General features: G+C 42.9%; 2 protein-coding genes across 9 annotated transcripts in view; one reads left to right on the top strand and one right to left on the bottom strand.

Annotated features, from left to right (window-relative positions):
- Positions 1 to 14,504, bottom strand: part of PIGN (phosphatidylinositol glycan anchor biosynthesis class N) — a 113,317-nt gene extending 98,813 nt beyond the window's left edge. The window contains exon 1 of the mRNA XM_061994875.1: positions 14,413 to 14,504. The gene's annotated coding sequence lies outside the window, so the exon portion shown is untranslated. The remainder of the gene's footprint in view (positions 1 to 14,412) is intronic.
- A 131-nt stretch (positions 14,505 to 14,635) lies between these two features.
- RELCH (RAB11 binding and LisH domain, coiled-coil and HEAT repeat containing) overlaps positions 14,636 to 20,911 on the top strand; it is an 81,680-nt gene continuing 75,404 nt past the window's right edge. For all 8 annotated transcript variants that reach the window (XM_061994612.1, XM_061994613.1, XM_061994615.1 and 5 more), the window contains exon 1: positions 14,636 to 15,322. In XM_061994612.1, coding sequence (XP_061850596.1) covers positions 14,830 to 15,322 — 493 coding nt within the window. In that variant the 5' untranslated portion in view covers positions 14,636 to 14,829. The remainder of the gene's footprint in view (positions 15,323 to 20,911) is intronic.

Consider the following 20,911-nt stretch of genomic DNA (forward strand, 5'->3'; position numbering starts at 1 on the left):
AGCATACAGTAATACTTTTAATAAAGGGAATACAGAAATAAAATAATCAATTGGCAGGCTCCTTCCCTTTCAAAAACATTTTTTTAAAAAAGGATTTTGAAGTCTATGAGCTCAGAAGTAGCACTTCATTATGCTAGCCAAGTGAATAAAATGTATAATCAAGTACTATTCAACTGGCTAGCATAACTGGTATTTTATATATCTTTACCTACCAAACTTCAGTTCACTGAAAAGTTGATTCAGATGGAGGTAAGAGAACAAAAACTCACTTTGCATCTGTAGTGAACATGCCTCAGGACAACAGTCCACGCCAGAGACGCGTTATATGACACAATCCATCAATGAGCAGAGCACGTGATGACAACCTGTGAGCATGGCAGGGAGCGAGGGCTAGTGCCCCCTGCACCTCGGGACCGGGCCACGCAGCCCCACGCGCCGCAGGCGCTCTCCAGGGTCCTGCTGCGCTCCCAGGCCCCACGGAGCTGCTGAGGCTCACAGGCATGACCTGGGATGCAACACCCTGATACATCAAAGCCCTGAGAAATCCTACCGTGGAAATACACCATCGGGAGGTACTGCTTCATCACACAGACATACGCACAGGAGGAAAAAAAAAATAAAATCTCTAATTCCTTCAATTGCCACATGAAACAAACCATTAAAAAAATTGCAATAGTCAAGTTGTGAAGTGCAGAAAAATACTAAAAGGACGGATTATACCACCTTCGTGGGAGCATTCAGGTTTTCAGGTAGCAATGTAAGCACATCCAAGGATACTGTGAGGTCTAATATGTATGATTCGATGAAAGGAGTCACATCCTCTTTAACTCTTGCACTGGCAGCCCTAGTTGCACAGTGTTCACACAGAACGCATTTTCTTAGCACACAAAAGACACAAAACTCACTCAAATTACCAGTTGCTGCAGCTCATAATAGTTAAAATCACTTTGGAACAAAGTTCTTTTTGCTCCTACGTCAATCTCTACTAACAGAGTAATTAACATTTATTATTATTTATGATATCTGTTGAAACTCTGTAAGCTTACATTTGTTCTTAAGACAAAGATGAGCCACTTCTCATTTCTCTGAGACATCTGTATTTTTCAGATGACTAATTAATAATAGAGACACTAAATGACTCCTGGAAACAATCAGTCTTCTGCTTCTTTGCAATATGGAGCACTGATGATTTAAAATGAAAACTTTCCATCACTGAATCTGGTTTTGGGAAAAAAAAAACCAAAACCAAAACCAAAAAACAAACCCAAACCAATAGCTTCATTGTAGAAAAAAACAACTCAGAAAACAAGAGGGAAACTGATAGACAGATACCCAGAAACTTGGAGAATACAGACAGGCAACATCTCTCCAGTTCTCATACTACATTTTCCTCCCAAAATGGAGAATCACTTGTAGATTCTCAATCTCTCTCCTGGTAAAAGAGGAGACCAGTACAACACTGGTAGGCAGAAGATTGCATAGAGATGACAATTACTACTATAAGACATACACCAAAGGTAAAGTCTACCTATCTTAGTATCTGCTCTCAGGGAGGACACAACCAGCTAGTTTTGAGATTATAGAAAAAAAAATCTATTATTCACTTCTGTGTAGCAGTTATTTGCCTGTACTATACCATCTGTAGAAAATTGCTTGTATGTCTTCCAAAATACTTCAGAATAGCAAGGTATTAAAAATATATAAAATATATTTTAACAGGTATTTTATATGGAAACGGCTGTCAGGGGTATAGCAGAAGAATAAGAGGTCTTCACCATCATAAATACTGCATGAAGAACAAAGCCAGTACAGCTGCAGAGAGCTGCACAGTTCTCTGTCCTCCTCTGCCCCAGCTCATTTATTCCTATGCCAAATCTTTTTCCTTGGGCTGTCACAGACATTTGTACAACTGTATAGTCAAGCAGTCTGGAAAATTAATTCCACTGAAAATAATTTCAAGGAAAAACAAAACCACCACCACCACTAAGTCAGCACATTCAAAACGTGCCCTAAGATTTCTACTTTGTTCTCCAAAGCCTCCATCTCACACTATTTCTATTCCTATTAACACCACCAAAGTTTCTTGCACAACCTCCTCCACAGCCATCTCAAATCTCTCACCATATCTCTCTCATATTTTGAACATGAGTGAAGGACAGCAAGCTGTATAAGTAAAATATAAAGCATTTTCTGCAAAACTGTGCAACTACTAAATTGATGAGGAATAAGGTGATGCAGGCAACCCTCAAAAGCACAGAGGAGCAGGATGGAGTCAGCATAGCAACATCTGTGCAAGTCAGTCCATGGTTCTGCAGTGACAGGAATAAAAAAGACCTTTTCAATGTCAGGCCAGGCCTTAATTTTCTTGAAGTCCACACACTTTCAATAAAAAAACACAGTTAAATTAAGGAAAAACAGCTTTTCATTTGAATTGAGCACCTTTAGACCTCAGAACTCAAAAACAACTTTACAAGGATCATTTTCATACTTCAGTGCACCATTTCCCTTCCCCATCTACACTCCCCTTAACCACCATGAGGCATGGTAAAGCAAAACACCTTAGACAGAGCAGTCTGTTATTGTCTACAACAGCTTTCTGTGCAGCCTACATTTCCAGACAATGCTCCATCTTCCAGACTAGGGTGAAAAAAGCCCAAGCAACTTGGTACTCTAGTGTTTGTCATAAAAGGTCATATATTTTATTCCCCAATTATTTCTCCTTGCTCAATTGTAACAGCTTTTTCCCCCCTATCTATTCATTCTCACAAAAAACATAAAGCACACATCATGAAGCCTGAACAAGTTTTCTAAAAATACTCCTTAGTCTGAGTGTGTTTTCTCACTGTATTTTTGATGGTAGGCTTTCAAATATCCAGTTTTCACAGTAATGCTTCACACCAACAGGTTTAGAGGTAGAAAAACACAGTCAAACTTCGATTCAAAGGGATTTGGGGAGTTCATTTTGTTTAATTCAGACCCTTCTCTGACTTCATGGGACATTATCACATTTTGGTGAGGCTGAAAATATTTCGAAGAGCCCCATCTCACTGCTGTGCTGCTTCAAATAGTAATTTAACAAACACTTTCTAAAGTCAGTTTCTCTGGGTAAAGCTATGTCTGTACTTAACACACAAGTAACTGTCAGCTACTGATACATGCTGTTCCCATAAAACAACATGCCCTCAAAACTGGATGGGACAGATACAGTTTCAGAGAAACAGCAGAAGTCTTTAAGCACAAACTACCAACATTTCCACTATTCAGTTCCTGCAGAATAGCAAAACATATTATGAGGTTAGAGAGTTTACAAATCACTGAAGTTTTGGGCTTTTTTTAAGGTGTGAAAATAAACATAAAAATCATTAACTTCTGTTAAATTTCTTTTGAAAGGGGGTAAAAATTAGTATTAAATAAACATGTAAAGACAAAGATTCTTCCAGGTAACTCAGTTTTACAAGAGGATTTAATGAAGACAACTCACAGATCTGCATTAATTTAAAGTAGAAATCAGATTTGCTTCAGATTTTCTTCCATTATTTTGTTCACAGTGCCTTGACTGGGACTCCAATCACCTGAAAACAAGCTACTCCACTGTAGGACTCACTGGAACTTTGAATTCATACATTTAAAGTATTCATTACAAAAAACCACCAAAACTCAAAACCCAAACTCAAACCAATATGGATCTCGCAGAATTATTTTTTTTAATGAAATCAATGTTGTCTGTAGAAGCCAAAACATAAAATCCCTTATACCCTGACTTAAAACTGTGTTCACTCACTGTGAGAGCAGTTGACACTGCACCAGAGTAGCACAGGAAGAAAGCACTTGACACACACATGACACCAAAAAACAGCACAGAGGGAACCCAAAACTCATCATATGTTCAAGTTCATTCAACTTTGAAGCATTAGCTCAATATTTAACACTCCTGCAAAAATAAACACAGTAGAAGCAAAGATTGATTTTTTTTTTACTTGTTTTCCGCCTCAAGCACAGAAAGTCTAAAAGTTCATGAAAAAATATGCATAGACTGCAAAAATTATTTATATACCACCATCTCCAGAAAACTCTGAACTTTTTTTTTCTCCACAAGGTCCTTGTATTTTGGATACTCAACTTGACAGACCCATTTTTAGAAATTAAGCTTTCTGAGATTATTTAGGTACATTGCTCTTCAAATGTAGAACTCACATCCATTAGCAGTTAGAAGGAAACATTCACTCCAGTCAGAGACAAAGCAGCTTGATGAACAATTTGCCTCTCTCAGAATGCCTAACAAATAATTTATGAAAAAAATAAATTGTAGCTGTTGGCCTCAAGTAGACTTAGATAACGCTTTATTCCCAGAAGTCATGCCTCTTCTGCCTCACACATCCTCTAAGGTACTACACTGTCCTTATCAGGTTTTCTTCTCAGGTCTCCCAAAACATTGTTTTGGTATAGCATAAGAAACTTCTTTTATTGTTAAAATCCCGTTTTCCCCCCTACATTGTTCAGCTCTGGAACAGGTATTTCATCTCTGTTAACATTATCTCAGCCATCTAGAAATTATCTGGGAGCAACTGAGTGACATCTGTATATGTTTCAATTGGTTTTACAAACCCAAACAAACTTTTTTCAAAGTACCGAAACAGAAAAATACTTCTACATTATTTTAAGTGAGGCAGAATTAAAAAAGTTAGTCCTTACTGTAACAACATGCAGAAGTTTGCAGAACTGAGTCTCTTAAGAGAGGCAGAATTCAGCGTTTGAACTACGTTGCCTAACTTCAAGTCACGTGTAAACATGGTCGATCGCCACTAGAGGGTGCTACAGGACTTCAGTAAGTTTTTCCCTCTATTTTTGCGAGGCAGCATGTCAGTATGACAACTTTATGTAACTTCACACTGAACGTGCTTTCACTCTCCAGAAAGGAAAGAAAAAGGCACAGATTTCTTTAAGGTTTCCCAATTTCAGGGTGCAGCAGCAGTAACATCTTTTTGTTATTATTTTTATTGTGGTTTGAGTTGTATTTTAAAATTTTTTCAATAAATTACCGTTTTACGCAACGCTGCTACTAGCTTACAGTTCACTACTTACTAATTTTTTGTAGATCAACAACATAAAATATATTCAGCTAGTAAAAAAATTCCAAAGTTTATTACAGGACAGAAAGCAAAACTGATCACACTATTTACAAAAAATTTGTGTAAATTAAAAATGGAAGGAAAGCAGTGGTCTTGTATAGCGTACTATCACAACAGGAGTGGAATAGTTTGTAATCACAGTACTGAATAGTGCTTCTAGATTTCAGTATTACCACTAAACATTGCAACTATTTTATTACCAAAATTCCAGCCCCAGTTCTGCACTCAGTAATCCCAGAATGCTCCGGGTTGGAAGAGAACTCTAGGGATCATCCAGTCGAGCACCCTGCTAAAGCAGGTTCCTCCGTATGAGGTCACACAGGAATGTGCCAAATGGATTTTAAAATCTCCAGAGAAGGAGACTCTACACTGTCCCTGGACAGCCTGTACCAGAGCTCCCTGACTCTCACAAGTTTCTCCTCACATTCAAGTAGAACTTCCTGTGTTCCAGTTTGTGCCCATTACCCCTTGTCCTGTCACTGGGAACCACAGAAAAAAGTGTTGCCCCATCCTCCTGACATCCAAAATTTAAGTACTTGTGTTAATAAGGTCCCCCTTCAGTCTTTTCTTTTCTAGGCTAAAGCGTGCCAGGTCTCACGGTCTTTCCCTTATAAGAAAGATGCTCCAGTCCCCTGATCATCTTGGTAGCCCTTTTTTGGACTCTCTCCAGCAGTTCCGTGTCTCTCGTGAACTGGGGAGCCCAGAACTGGACACAGGACTCCAGTTGAGGCCTCACCATGGCAGAGCTGAAGGAGAACCTCCCTCTAGCTGCTGCCCACACTTCTTGATGCATCCCAGGATGCCATTGACCTTCTTGGCCACAAAGGCACATTGCCGGCTCATGTTTAGTTTGCTGCCCACCAGGACTCCGAGGTCTCTCTCTGCAGAGCTGCTCTCCAGCTGGTCAATCCCCAGCCTGTACTGGTGCATGGGGTTGTTCCTCTCCAGGTGCTGAACTTTGCACTTGCCCTTGTTGAGGTTCCTCTCTGCCCAACTCTCAAGCCAGTTGAGATCCTGCTGAATCACAGCACAGCCTTCTGGGGAATCAGCCAGTCCTCCCGGTTTGGTGTCATCAGCAAACTTGCTGAGGGTATACTCAGGTCATGACTCCAGGTCATTGATGATGATGTTGAACAAGACTGACCCCAAACTCAATCCCTGTGGAATTCCACTGGCCACAGGCCTCCAACTCAATTCTGTGCCACTGATCATCACCCTCTGGGCTCTGTCATTCAGCCAGCTCTTGACCCACCTCACTGTCCACTCATCCAAGCCACACTGCCTGAGCTTTCTGATGAGGATGTTATGAGAGGTGGTGATGAAAGCCTTGCTAAGTAAATGACATCCACTGCTCTCCCCTTATCTGCCCAGCCTGTCATGCCATCATAGAAAGCTATCAAGTTGATCAAGCAGGATTGGTGAATCCATGTTGACTTCCTCTGATAACCATCTTTTCCTTCATGCGTTTAGAGATAACATCCAGGATGAGTTGTTCCATCACCTTTCCAGGGATGGAGGTGAGGCTGACAGGCCTGTAGTTTATCAGGTCCCGCTTCTTGCCCTTTTTGAAGACTGGAGTGACATTGGCTTTCCTCCAGTCCTCAGGCACCTCACCTGTGCTCCACAATCATTTAAAAACGATGGGGAGCAGCTTAACAATAACATCAGCAGCTCTCTCAGCACTCATGTGTAGGCACAGACGTAGCTTGGACCAGCCAGCTTGAATAAAGATGGTAGGGATAAGTTAATGCAGCTGGCATGCTACTTCAGAAACAGGTGCTGCAAGTTAATCAATTGGGCCCTGGGTGATCTCATGGGCAGAAGCAGCATATAAGGAGGTAGCTAGCAAAGGAAGGGTGGCTTCGAGTCAGCTCTGGTGGTTGTACTACGTTGCCCCTGTACGTCTCTGCACGTGCATTACTTAGACCCTCTACGTCTTTGAGTGGTTATTGCCTTCACAACAACAACATTTGGTGACCCCGACGTGATTCGCTGAATCGGTTGGATCAAGAACCCTCGGCAGAAAAGCACTTGGATTTCTGCTGGAAAAGGCAAGTAATCTGAGCAAACTGATATAATGGGAAAAATGCTAAGCAAAGAGGAAAGTCCTATCGACACCCTCCAGCATATCCTTGCGGAAAAAGGATTCAATTATGAAAGAGAGCCTTTGCTAAGGCTTGTAAGATGGGGTCAGGAAGTGGATCTCTTTGCTTCCCCCCAAGAAGTATATGAAAAAGGACACTGGGAAAAGCTAGGAGACATGTTGAATAATGCTATTGGCTTGTGTAAATTGGTATCATCCATTATACACCAGCTAGAAGCTGAGCGTGCTGCCGCTGCTGCCATGAAAGCAGAAGCTGCTGCACCATCTGCGTTCCCAGTGGATGCTAAAAGATTCTTTGGAGGTGGTGACTTTATAGTGCCATCGGCTCCACCTCTAGAAGAAAATACTCAGAGATTCTTCGGAGGGGATAATGTTGTAATACCCTCGGCTCCACCTCTGGAAGAGGAGAGCATGGATGTGAGCCCACCTCCCCCAGAACCCCCTAGAGCACCGTTCCAGGAGCCGAATACACACATTGCTTCTCCTCCCCTCCCACCCACCCTTCACCATCCTGCCCCATCCCACCCTTCTGCTATACCTGAAGGAGTACCTAACAGAGAACGGAAGGTACGTTTTACAAATGATATGCCGTTGCCCCTGAGCTCATCAATCCCTGAGTGTATTCCTCTGCCATCATCACCCCCAACTTCTAGTGAAGATCAAGAAAGACAATTATTAAAGGAAGAGTTAATACAACATGGAGAAGATATGAAACACACTTTGGCCCAGCTGGAGGAACTGATAGAAAAACCAAAAGCAACAGCTAATCAGCTGTTGGAACGAATTAATGAATTAACCAAAACAAAGATTAAAGTTTCATCCCCACAGGTACTCAGAGATCCTCGTCCAGATGATTATGATCCGGCTAAGAAATGGAGAGGCCTCATACGTGATGCGGTAATCGAAGGCGAATTTATTCCGCAAGCCTTTCCAGTAATAACAGCACAAAGAAAACGACAATGGGCACCTTTAGATTGGAAATTGGTAAGAGAAGGCCAGAAAGCAGTAATGCAATATGGCTTGTCCAACCCATACGTTCAGACATTACTAGATCATATTTTTGCCAGTGGGTTAATGACTCCATTTGACTGCCGGAAGCTTGCAGAAACTTTCCTGAAGCCCACTCAGGTATTATTATGGGAGTCTGAATGGGAAAAAAGAGTTGATCTGACGGTGGTGGAAAACATGGACTTACAACAGGGAGATCCGCGGCGAGTCGTCACAGCAGACATGATGCTGGGTAAAGGAGCATTCGCTGATCCTCAGGTACAAGCCCGACTGCATGAAGCTATCTTGCAGCAAACACAGACACTGGCACGTCAGGCATTTAAGATTGTTCCTGATATGGGGGTGCCAGTTCCCTCATATACAACTATTATTCAAAAACCTAATGAGCCTTTCATGACCTTCTTAGACCGCCTAAGAGCAGCTCTGGATCATATACCAAACATGTCGGCTGAAGTCAAGGCGGAAATAGGGTTACACTTAGCAGTTGCTAACGCTAACCATGATTGCAAAAAGATCCTGCAGGCTCTCCCGCGGACAGCAACTTTGGTCGACATGATAGAAGCCTGCTCTAGGGTAGGATCGTCAGCACATTTAGCTGAGGCAATGGCAACAGCATTGAAACCTTTAGTTCAAGCCCACAAAGGAGATCGGAGGCCAAAGTGCTTTAACTGTGGAAAAATAGGACACGTGAAAAATCAATGTCGGTCCAGACCATTGGTATGGACAAACAGCTCCGCCAGGCCATCTGGGTCCAATGGCAGATTTCACGGTAATTGTTACAGATGTGGCAAGTTTGGCCATAGAGCCACTGAGTGCCGCTCTCGAGTGGCCAGACAAACAATGCATAAGGGAAACGGGTTGACGAGCGCAAAAAGGGCGAGCGCGATGACACAAAAACGCCCTTCAACACCAAGAGCTGCCTGGATGGCCTCAGATCAGCCACTGCAGGAAGCGCAGGAGTGGATGTGGAAACAGCAGTAGATGTAACCATCCACAACACAGAGGTAACAATTATCTCCTCTAACGTTAATGGACCCCTTGGCTATGGATTAAGCGCTTTGCTTTTAGGACGGTCATCGGCCTCTCGACAGGGTATTTTTGTGCTCCCCGGTGTAATTGATGCAGACTATGAAGGAAATATTGGAATAATGGTTAAAGTTTGGCAGCCACCAGTTCATATACCTAAAGGAACTAAAATAGCGCAATTAGTTCCTTTCAGAGCTAAAGTTCCTTTCGCAGGAAGTCGTAAGCGTCGAGACGGTGGTTTTGGATCCACTGGAGTACCTGAGGTAAGACTGGCGGTGCCGCTTTCACAGGGAAAGCCCACTCAGACGGTTGTATTCCAACATCCAAATGGTGAACACATGGTTGGGTACAACACATTACTGGATACGGGAGCAGATGTTACTATTGTGCCATTATCCTATTGGCCAAAAAGCTGGCCTTTAGAGAATTTAGACACCCCTGTCGTTGGAGTAGGAGGAATACAGATGACAAAAATTAGCACAGACCTGATTTCGGTATGTATACAGGGCGAAGAGAATAGATGTGTGCAAATTAGGCCCTATGTAATGAATACTTCAGTTTGGCTTTTGGGTAGAGACGCCTTAAGCCAAATGGGCTTTCGTTTGTCAAATGAAAATTTTTAATGGCGGCCATTGATGGGCGACCAATCCTGAAGTTAACCTGGCTAACAGATAAACCAGTTTGGATTGATCAATGGCCGCTAAGCAAAGAAAAGCTCGCCCACATTCATGAATTAGTAAATGAACAACTAGAGAAGGGTCATATTAAGCCATCCACCAGTCCATGGAATACACCAATTTTTACTATCCCTAAAAAATCAGGGAAGTGGAGGCTGTTACATGATTTAAGAGCTGTTAATGCAGTGATGCAGGACATGGGTGCTTTACAGCCAGGATTACCCTCTCCTGCAATGCTTCCAAAAGAGTGGCCCCTGTTGGTGATTGACTTAAAGGACTGTTTTTTCACAATTCCCTTACATGAGGATGACAGTGAGAAGTTTGCCTTTACAGTACCATCGATTAACAAACAAGAGCCAGCAAAACGATATCAATGGACTGTTTTACCTCAGGGAATGAAGAACTCACCAACTATTTGTCAAACTTATGTTGCCTGGGCGCTGGCACCTCTGCGCAAAAAATACCCTTGTGTCTTATTTTACCATTATATGGATGATATCTTGATTGCAGGAAAAGACCTGGACCAGCATCGCATTCTACAAGAAGTGAACCGACAGTTAAGCAACTCCGGGTTGGTGATCGCGCCAGAGAAGGTACAAATGCACGCCTCTTGGAAATATTTAGGTAATATTATCACTGATGCGCGCATTTATCCTCAGAAGGTGGCAATTAAAACAGATATTGCTAACTTAACAGACGTTCAAAAGCTGATAGGTGATATCCAATGGGTACGAACCATATGTGGTATCACAAATGAGGATCTTGCGCCACTAATGCCTTTGTTAAAGGGCTCAGTAGAGGCTGATAGTGCGCGAAGACTGTCTCGGCAGCAAATCCAAGCAATAGAAAAAATAGGAAGCAAGATAGTCAATAACTACAGTCACCGATATGATCCTGACTTGTCAATTAACATTGCTGTGATAAGTCAAAACCAGCATGTAATGGCAATCTTGATGCAATGGGATTCAGTAGCGAAAGACCCATTGAGGATCTTGGAGTGGATATTTTTGCCATATAATTTACAAAAAACAATTACCACAAGGCTTGAGGCAATTGCAAAAATAATAGTTAAGGCCAGGAAACGTCTGCTGGAAATAGCAGGGATTGAGGCAGACATCATTTTCGTTCCTCTCACAGATGAGTTCTTGAACTGGGCACTGCAACAATCTGATGAATTACAGTGGGCCTTATTGTCATATCCAGGAACTATAAATAATCATTATCCGGCCCATAAATTGTTCTCTGTTAAATTTCAAATGGAAGACCGGCCGTTGAGATCAGCAGTACCCGTTAAAGGCCTGACTGTTTTTACCGACGCCAGTAAGATCCAAGCCAAAGCAGGAGTGGTTTGGTGGGAAAATGGAAAATGGCAAAATCTAACTGTCCACTCCCCAGGCAGTTCAGTTCAACTGCTGGAACTGATGGCTGTAGTTAAAACTTTTGAGAAATGGTCAGACGTCCCATTAAACATCATCTCCGATTCCCTCTATGTGGTCGATGCTGTCACTCGATTAGAGAGAGCGCTGTTGAAAGAAATCTCTAATCAGAATCTGTATAACTTATTTCTGAGACTCTGGCATCAGATAAATGAACGGCAAACTGCTTATTATATTGGACATATTCGAAGCCATTCGGGCTTAAAAGATGGCCTATCAGTTGGCAATGAAATTGTTGACAGGATAGTGGCAGCTCCTTTATTGATACCTACGGGGCCAATAATTGACAAATTTTCTCAAGCCCGAAGATCGCACGATTTTTTTCATCAAAGTGCGAAAATGCTGGCGAAGCAGTTTGACCTGACCATATCGGACGCTCAGGGTATTGTTTCCACGTGCCCTGCATGCCAGAATCAGATCGGCCTAGGTGTAGGAGTCAATCCCAGGGGTCTGGCACCATTAGGTATATGGCAATCAGATATCACTGTCTATGCTCCTTTTGGGCGATTTAAACGTATACATGTTACTATTGATACTTATTCAGCCATGGTCTGGGCCACAGCCTTAACCAGTGACAGTTCTCGAGACGTCATAAGACATTGGAGGAGTTGCTTTGCTGTCCTTGGTGTTCCAAGAGAGATAAAAACTGATAATGGCTCGGGATACATAGCCAGTAAAACACGTAAGTTTCTAAACTTATGGGGTGTTAAACATACTACTGGTATCCCAGGAAATTCCACCGGTCAAGCCATTATTGAACGGACACATCAAACCTTAAAAGGCCTTCTAGAAAAACAAAAAACGGGGGAAGAGGGGGTGAGTCCTCAAGACAGACTAATGAAAGCCCTTTATACAATGAATCATCTCAGAATTGTGGCAAACCGGAATGAACCACCGGCATTAACACACTTTGCCCAAATGAGTCGGGATTTGGATTTTACTGACAAACCTAAAGTTTGGTATAAGAATCCCACTACTGGAGAGTGGCAAGGACCTGCAGATCTGTTAACGTGGGGAAGAGGCTATGCTTGTGTCATTACAGATCAAGGTCCCCGATGGATTCCGGCAAAATGGATCAAGCCACATCAACAGAAAGGACTTAACTGTAAGACCAATGGAAAAAACAATCTTGAGGAAAGAACCAAGTGATCCACCCTCAATCCATCACTCTATTAAAATGTAAACCCTCGCAACTGTGGCACCACTTAGGCTGCTGTAAATTCCTTCAGCTATAAAAGAATTAAAGAACTTAAGATGACCAACAGATGAAGAGATACTTCCATCTTATTGATAATGCTCACAGATCAGCATGCTAAAGGATCTGAAGAAAAGTCCAGAACTACATCAGGAAAAAGAAATATCAGTGGAGCTACCAAGACCTCATCCCTTCCTGCCAGTGTGCGTCCCTCCTACCAACACATATCAGATTGTTTATTTTGACTTTATGGATTTCTGTATTGTATTGTTCAGCGATGTAGCTGTTATTGACCTTTTGTTGTAAACTCATGGCCATGGGTAAAAATATTTATGTTTTCTTCATGTACCTTTAATTCTGAAATGTGTTGCTAAAGGCTGGCTGGTTCAAAAAAGAAAAAGGGGGGAATTGTAGGCACAGACGTAGCTTGGACCAGCCAGCTTGAATAAAGATGGTAGGGATAAGTTAATGCAGCTGGCATGCTACTTCAGAAACAGGTGCTGCAAGTTAATCAATTGGGCCCTGGGTGATCTCATGGGCAGAAGCAGCATATAAGGAGGTAGCTAGCAAAGGAAGGGTGGCTTCGAGTCAGCTCTGGTGGTTGTACTACGTTGCCCCTGTACGTCTCTGCACGTGCATTACTTAGACCCTCTACGTCTTTGAGTGGTTATTGCCTTCACAACAACAACACTCATGGGTGCATCCCATCAGGACTCACGGATTTGAGCGGGTCCAGTTTACTTTACAGGTCTGTAATTAAATCCTCCTGCACCAAGGGAAGGTCTTCCACTTTTCAGACTATTTCACTGTTCCCTAGGGACTGTGCTTCCTGAGGGCTAGACTTGGTTGTAAAGGCTGAAACAAAAGTGGCATTCAGTAATTCTACCTTCTCTGTATCCTCCATCACGAGGGCACTATCCTCATTCAGTAGCAGGCTCACATTCTCCCTGGTCTTCCTTTTGCTATGGATGTACTTGAAGAAGCCCTTCTTGTTTTCCTTTACATCCCCTGTTAGGTTTAATTACAAAAGGGCTTTAGCTTTCCTGTTTTCATCCCTACATGGTCTGGAAACATTCCTATACTCTTTTCAAGTGATCATGCTCTTTTTCCACCTTCCATAGACTTTTCTTCTTCTCCATCAGTTGCTCTAGTAGTTCCTTGATCAGCCATGCAAATTCTTGTTCATCCAATAAGGCAAGTAACTCCTACTGAATGAGCTTTACACAGAGTTCCTATTACTTATTTTCAAAATAATGGAACAGAAACTAACACTGCATCAGTTCTCAGGAGCTGAACTTCCTTCAGCTGCAAACACTGCTTCTCGTAACACTTCAGTTTCAAGTGTCTCACCAGATAACACACAAACGAAGACTTTAACATCTTTTAAGAGTGATAGAATCACACTTCCATATACACAACTTGGTACCAGCCATGCTTGCCCCCTCCCTCGCTTCAGGCCCACCTGATGCTTGATGCTGACTCACACTCGATGTGGGAGGCTGCCCACACATCTGCCTGAGGTGCCTCACACGGAGCCGCCTTACACAGGCAGCTACATACTGGCCGAGCCAACGCAACTCAGGCAGGTGGTCGGCTGAGGGCTGCCCAAGGACCTGGGCCCCAGCCCAGGCTTTAAAACACAGACCTAGAGCACCCCTCCTCAGCAGCCCCATGGACCATCGCCGCCAGGCCTCATGATTAACCACAGCTCTCCTCGGACCGGGAGGCGTAGGCTGGCAGAGGCAGAAATCCCAACCCGGGGCGCCGACACCCCCCCTCCCCCCCACCCCTGACCCCCGCGCCGGGACCGGCTCAGTGCGCACGCGCTAGGACTCACTCCTCTGCCCCGCCGCGAGCCGCCGCAGCTTCCGCTTCCGCCCTGGCTGTTTCCGCCCCCGGCACCGCCCCGCCCCGAGCCGCCGCCGGCACCTCCCGTGCGGAGGGACGGGGCGGGTGCGACGCCGGGAGGGAGGTGCCGCGCCTGCGCGCTGGGGAGCTGCTCGCGGTTGGCTGAAGGGGCTCTCGCGAGATCTGCGATCCGGAAGCGGTAGCGGTGGGAGTGGGAGGCGGCTGAGGAGGAGGAGGCGGTGGCGGAGGCACAGAGGGGCTGTTGCCGCTGGCGGCAGCGCCCGCAGCAGCGAAGGGGGCTGGCAGCGGCCCCGACTCCGCCAGAAGCGGCTGCGGCCGCGGCGGTTCTGCGCAGGCTTTGCCGAAGTAGCGCCTTGGCAGTGGTCGTGCCGTGTCGGGCTGTAAGATGGCGGCGGCGGGCGGGGGCAGCAGTGTGAACCCCTTCCTCAGCGACTCCGAGGAGGACGAGCCCGAGGAGTCCAGGCCCGGCGGTGGCAGCAGCAGCAGTAACGAGCCGGGCGGGCCGCCATACCCGCAGCAGCAGCGGGATGCGACGGCAGCTGCGGAGAGCCCTGAGGAGCTGCCCGGTTTGCGCACGGCGGCGCCGGGCGACGCCGGCTGCGATGCGGAGGCGGGCGGCGGGGCCGGCGCGGGAGAAACGCCGCGGGTATCGATGGACGTGATAGCGGCGCAGCTTCTGCGGGACCAGTTCTTGCTGACAGCGCTGGAGCTGCACACGGAGCTGCTGGAGACCGGCCGGGAGCTGCCTCGGCTCCGCGATTTCTTTTCCAACCCGGGCAACTTCGAGCGGCAGAGCGGCACGCCGCCAGCCGGCGGGGCCCTGGGCGGCAGCGTGCTCGGGGGAGCAGGCGGCAGGGAGCCCGGCTCCGGGCAGCTCAGTAAGTGACCCAGGGAAAGGGACAGATGGGCGGAGAGCTGTCTGGGAAGCGATGGCCGCCGCCGGTGGGCACCCGGGGCAGGGCGGGGATGCCTCACGGTGCGGCCTGTGCCGATGAGTGTCACCGAGGGAAGCTGGGCAGCTGGGGAAGGCGTTTTGTCTCGCTTCTCTCTTCCTGTAACCTGCCTGCCAGGCTGGGGTAGGACGATTCAGGCTTTCTGTGACGGTTACAAATGTGGAGGAAATGTGAGAGATCAAAGCTTCACTCTTAGTCTTTTACTGTCTCGGAGTTTCTAGTGCCTGTCTTAGTGTCTACTGTCAAGAGATGTCATATCCTGCTAGAAGCAAGAGTTGGGTGTTAGTTAAGCCACGGCTGCTACATTGAAAGTCCAAATGTTGTCAAAAACGTGGTGTCAAGAGCCAGCAAGTTATTTCTGCTGATGCATTGGAAGGGCTAAATCATCCAAGGATAGGTCTGAGTTTTACAGGTCATGCATACAATGCATATAATTATAGGTCATACAGTGTTTCCCATAAGGAATGCTGACATGTTTACCAAATACTTGCTAACCATTGTGGTATTTGGAATTGGGAAGCAGTAAATATACTGAGCTAATATAGCTTTTGTGAGGAAAGAGTAGTGCAGATACTTGGAAAATCATAACATAGCTGGGCTTAAAGGCTTTTGAGTTTTAATAGTAGAGCACAGAGCTTACAATAAAATTACTTGTGCATCTTATCAAAGTTACTGTCTAGAAAGGAGGTAACTTGGTGGAAGTGGCTTTGACAGAGAGAAGCTGTCCAGCCGCCTGACTTTGGAGGACTTAATAAACCTGCAGGACTTAATAAACCTTGTGGGAGAGTGATGAAATGAAAGGAGTTGTGGTTAGCAGATAGTTGAAAGATTTATTTATGTGTATGTGTGTTTTTAAAACACCTAAAGGCATCTTTTAAATAATATTTGTATTTGGTTTTTAAGAATTTGTTGCAGAGACATGGAATTAGACTTAAAATTTAGAAATAACTAATGGTATCTAAGTGTCAGGGATAATAGCAGACATCTGAACTTTCAACTTGTTATTGTATTTTAATATCTTTTTAAAATTGTATGCTTTTTTCCTTAAAATCCATGCTGTGTTCTTTATATTATTTTTATCTTCTTTATGAATAATTAGAATTTCATATTTGGCTTTGTCCATCTGAGAGCTTGTGTGGTCATCTTCATGGTAAACTTGGTCAGTGTTGGAAAAACTTACGCCTCAAGGCTTCAAACTGATACGCGTTTCTGTTTCATTAAAAGCAACTTCCTTGGGGATTCTAGTCAATACATCCAATTGACTAAACAATCGCTTTTCTTTGTTAACATGATAGGTTGTTTCCAGTTATTGATACTACACATACTCACATACAAATAGAAAAGCAACAGCATGTGTAGCTGTGGTGTTAGGCACACCCACAAAAAACCTACCTCTTGTAATCTCAGACAAACGTACACACATGTGAGAGCATCTTAATGATTGTTATGCTGACCTGCTGAGAGATAGATGGTGATGAGACATCACTATTAAAAAAAGAGGGCGGGAGAGATGGAGAGGTGGGGGGACTAAAATGTTGGAGCGGTTTAATGATACTGAGTTATGCTGAAAATAAGTCATGCTAGTTTAAGGGTTAAGTGTGTCTTGAAATCTGCTATCTACAAGTTAGAGTGTGCTTTTCCAAGGACTTTTTTTGTCTCAACAGTGATTCAAAAGGCAGTTCACATTGAGTGACATTGAAAGGTGGCAGATCCAGAACAACAGAAAAAAAGTATTTTTCTGTAGCTCAAATAGACTTTAGAACTTCTTTCCCTCAGACTTGCTGTCTGGAGTCTAACAACGAGCTACCAATAGTAACAGTGTTGTCAACCTAACAGCCAGTAATCTCAGGCATCTAAATTTATGCCAATTTTCAACTGTTAAAAAACAGATTGTGGAAAACTCTGATGGGCTGAAAGTTATATGCTCTTTGCAAAAGTTTTTTTCAATTTTCTTCTAACACCTTGTATTATTTTAGGTAGAGGTTTAAGTCTCAGGTCCAAACCACTAGTAAGTCTGAACCGTTTCTTACATGAAAAAGTTTGGTTTTGTAGAGGTCCAGTCTGTTGTGCCTGCATTCGTGGCACATTCCTCACTTGGAGACTTGCAGAGAATCAAGCGAGAGTAGTGCAGACACTTTCTCTCACTTTAACATGCCACAAGTTGTTTGAGAATAAACAAATCGTTTCCTTCATGGAAACTATTAATGTAGAAAGTAGCAGAGTTTGGCATGATTGCCACTTCAAGGTCACTTAAGTTTGTGCTTCAGTAAAGAAAAATTCTTCATGTGGTCAGATTAAAAAAAAAATAAATCTAGTGTCGGTACCTGAAGTAAGCATTTCTTTTTAGCACTAGCTTTGCACCTGCTTCTCTCTGCCTCCAAGTTAGATTAATTTATGTGTTTTTACACTGATGTTTTAGATAGTTTGCAGAAAAAGTGTGACTGGCAGTACTTATTGAATGTCAAGTATGTTTGGAATGCTGCCTGAGGATTTCCACGGAGCAATGGAAAACTTTTATATTGTGTGTTCCAGTACAGAATGGGAGAATTTCAGTACAAATGTTCGTTGCCTAAAAGGATTCTGAGAAGTGACAAGCTAAATTACTGAGTGTATGCTGGATTTTCTTTTGTGATTTTTTTTTTTTCTTCCCACCCTTGACAGACTGGTATAAAGAGATTTTAATGAAGTATCACAGGATTTAAACAACTAACGTCATGTGGTCAGCTAGTGGTTAAGAAGCTATTTTGTCTTTGAACTGTGCTTCAGAGCACAAAAGCAAGTGATAGTCAGATGACTAGGATTTCTTATTCTTTTTGCAACAACACCCTTTTTGCAGCAGTGGCAATGTCACAGCTGCAAACAGAGGTTAAGATATATTGTAATGAAGACTATGGAAATATATGTTCTGCTAGTAAATTTGCCCTTGTAGTTCAATGCAAATTCATTTTGTGAACTCAACAGTGTTGCTTTAGATACATAGCACTTGTGTACAGTCATCTTTCATGTCCTGTAACCCTGCTATATCTTTCCAAACTTCTATGACAGCTTCTTCTATTGGTAGCTCCACATGTACAAGACCGTTTTCATACTGCTTTTCTAATGCTACTCGTGAGCAGTATGGTTTGGAGGTCCCAGCTTCATATAGTATACCACATTATTTACAAGGCTTTGGTTAGCACCTTGTGTCCTCTTCCCTATAATCTTAGCAAAAAAAAAGTACAGAACAAATGGAGACATTTGAAATTTAGAATTAAAACTGTGTCTCAAATATCTCATCTGTGTTCCCAAACCTCAGATGTTTCCCTGTATCTACATCTGACCATAATTCAAGCTTGAGCATAGTGGGTGAAGACATCTTTTTTTTTTTTTTTTAATGTGATTAATATGATGGCCTTAGGTTGTTATGCTTGGTGAATGCCCTTTCCTGAAGGGATGCACCTTTAGTCTTAAAATCTGACTCTCTTGTTATGACTGTGAAAGCTCAATATTTTCAAAATTTGAAATAGCTTTAATGAAAATTATAAAGTAGGGGTTTGAACACTTATGTTTATGTTTTCCAGGAGGTAGTTTGTTTCTAGTTATATTTAAAATAAAATTGTTTATGATTTTCTGGAGACTTGATTCCAAGTTACACTGAGCTATTCCTTGAATACAAAAAATACAAAGTATTGCTCTGCAGAGGGGTTGGACTAGATGATCTCTAAAGGGTCGCTTCCAACCCCTACCATTCTATGATTCTATGATTGCTACTTCTCCATACTAAGCTTCTGGCTCTGTTTATGACTTGGGATTCTTTTTTTTCAGATATTGTGAAGTATGTTTAATTTTGCTTGTAGCCTTTGAAATTCAGATGCATCCTACTGGAAAAAGCCCCAAGAGCACATTGATTATACTATTGTGACAAAGCTCAATGCTGAGTTACAGACATTGTGACTGTTTGCAGGACCTTGCTGTGGTCCATGTTTCCCCAGATAATTGTTGTATATGAATATATATCAGGTCAGGGCTACCTCAAAGCAGTTCATTTTATCTCATCTTAAATAGCAGTCTAAATAGGATAGAAACTGAGAAGACAAATAACTTCTGATGTTCTAATGACTAGATCCTTGTTAGGTGTCTTATTGTTGTCAGCTCAAGTCTTTCATTTGTTACCTAATGAAAGCAAATACTACATTGTCTTGTTGGCTGCTGTTCCAGATCCTGAGATGGAATGATGACCCATGGGTAAGACAGTGATTTTACTCTCTAATTTGAGAAAGGGACTTTTCTTCCTAAGGACAGAATGGAAATTTGCGGATAAATAGGTAGTCAAAGCTGCTGGTATTGGTGGATGGAAAAGACTGAATGTTGTCTTTTTAACTGTTTTCTGTATGTCTTTAAAAGAGGTTTGTGTGTAATGCTGAAGGAAAGGAGAGCCAAGTTAACTGCAGACTGTCCACAGAACAGCAATGCCTAAATAAAATCTGAGAGGTTTTCTAGTGCTCTGGTGTTGGATCAAGTGATGGAGAAGCCAGGTGAACTTTATCCAGCTGTGGCTGTATTAATACTCCTCCCGCCATCTATTTTACTGGCACTGGTACTTCTGAAAAGTTTTCCGTGACATACATTTCATAGCTTCTTAATGTAAGACTTCTGCAACTGTTGGATTTGTCAAATGAGAGAATCCAGTTCTGCTGGAAGCTGTTTCTAATGGATGACTGGATAGTTTAAGCTTTGGCTGTTATCTTTGTGGGGATGATTTGGGATGTAATGATAGATGGTTCAGAAGACAGATTAGTTCCCATAAGGGTATAACTGCACAAAGAAATCACAAGATGAGGTAGCATGAGATAAACGTGATGTTGCTGAGCAAAAGACAGATTAGTCCTAGGCAGGCAAATACCAAGTTATCACCAAGCAGCAAGTGTACCATGTATCTATGTTATCTTTTACCTTGTAAAAGATAACCTATTTGCTTGTTCTTCTCTTAAAATGTTTACAGAAATGCTATGGCGAATTTAGCTGGTTAAGTCCTGACTTTATGATCTCTTTCTTTGCAAGAGTTACTGTTAATTTTCTGTATTGGGGAAGGCAGAAGTGAAGTAAGCACTGTAGTTACTTTAGCTGTGTGCAAGTTTAACCTTGGTTGAAACCTGTGAGTGGTTTCAATTCTGTATAAGTTACATTGAGTTTCATGTAGCTTTTATTCCCCTGAGAGTTGTATTTTTCTTGACTGAAGATGTAAATTCTATTCGGATAAGAGAGCACTTGTTGCAAATTGTATATGAGATTGATTACCTGATATAAAAAAAATTGTCTAGTGTTTGCAAGCAAGTCAAGTAGATATTAATACAAGCTGTGTTGAAAGCTGATCTGTGTGCAGACCGTCATCTCTGGTAATTTAAAATTTGTAAATACTGGACTGCTGTGTTTTATAAGCTCAGAATTAATGAAAACTTAGAACAAAATCTTTTTTCAGGAAGTTCTCGTGCTTTCAAACTAAACTAAGATGTTACAAATTCTGAGTTAGTTCCA

Source organism: Colius striatus, chromosome 4 (assembly GCF_028858725.1).
Source record: "Colius striatus isolate bColStr4 chromosome 4, bColStr4.1.hap1, whole genome shotgun sequence".
In the NCBI taxonomy this organism is placed as follows: Eukaryota; Metazoa; Chordata; class Aves; order Coliiformes; family Coliidae; genus Colius; species Colius striatus.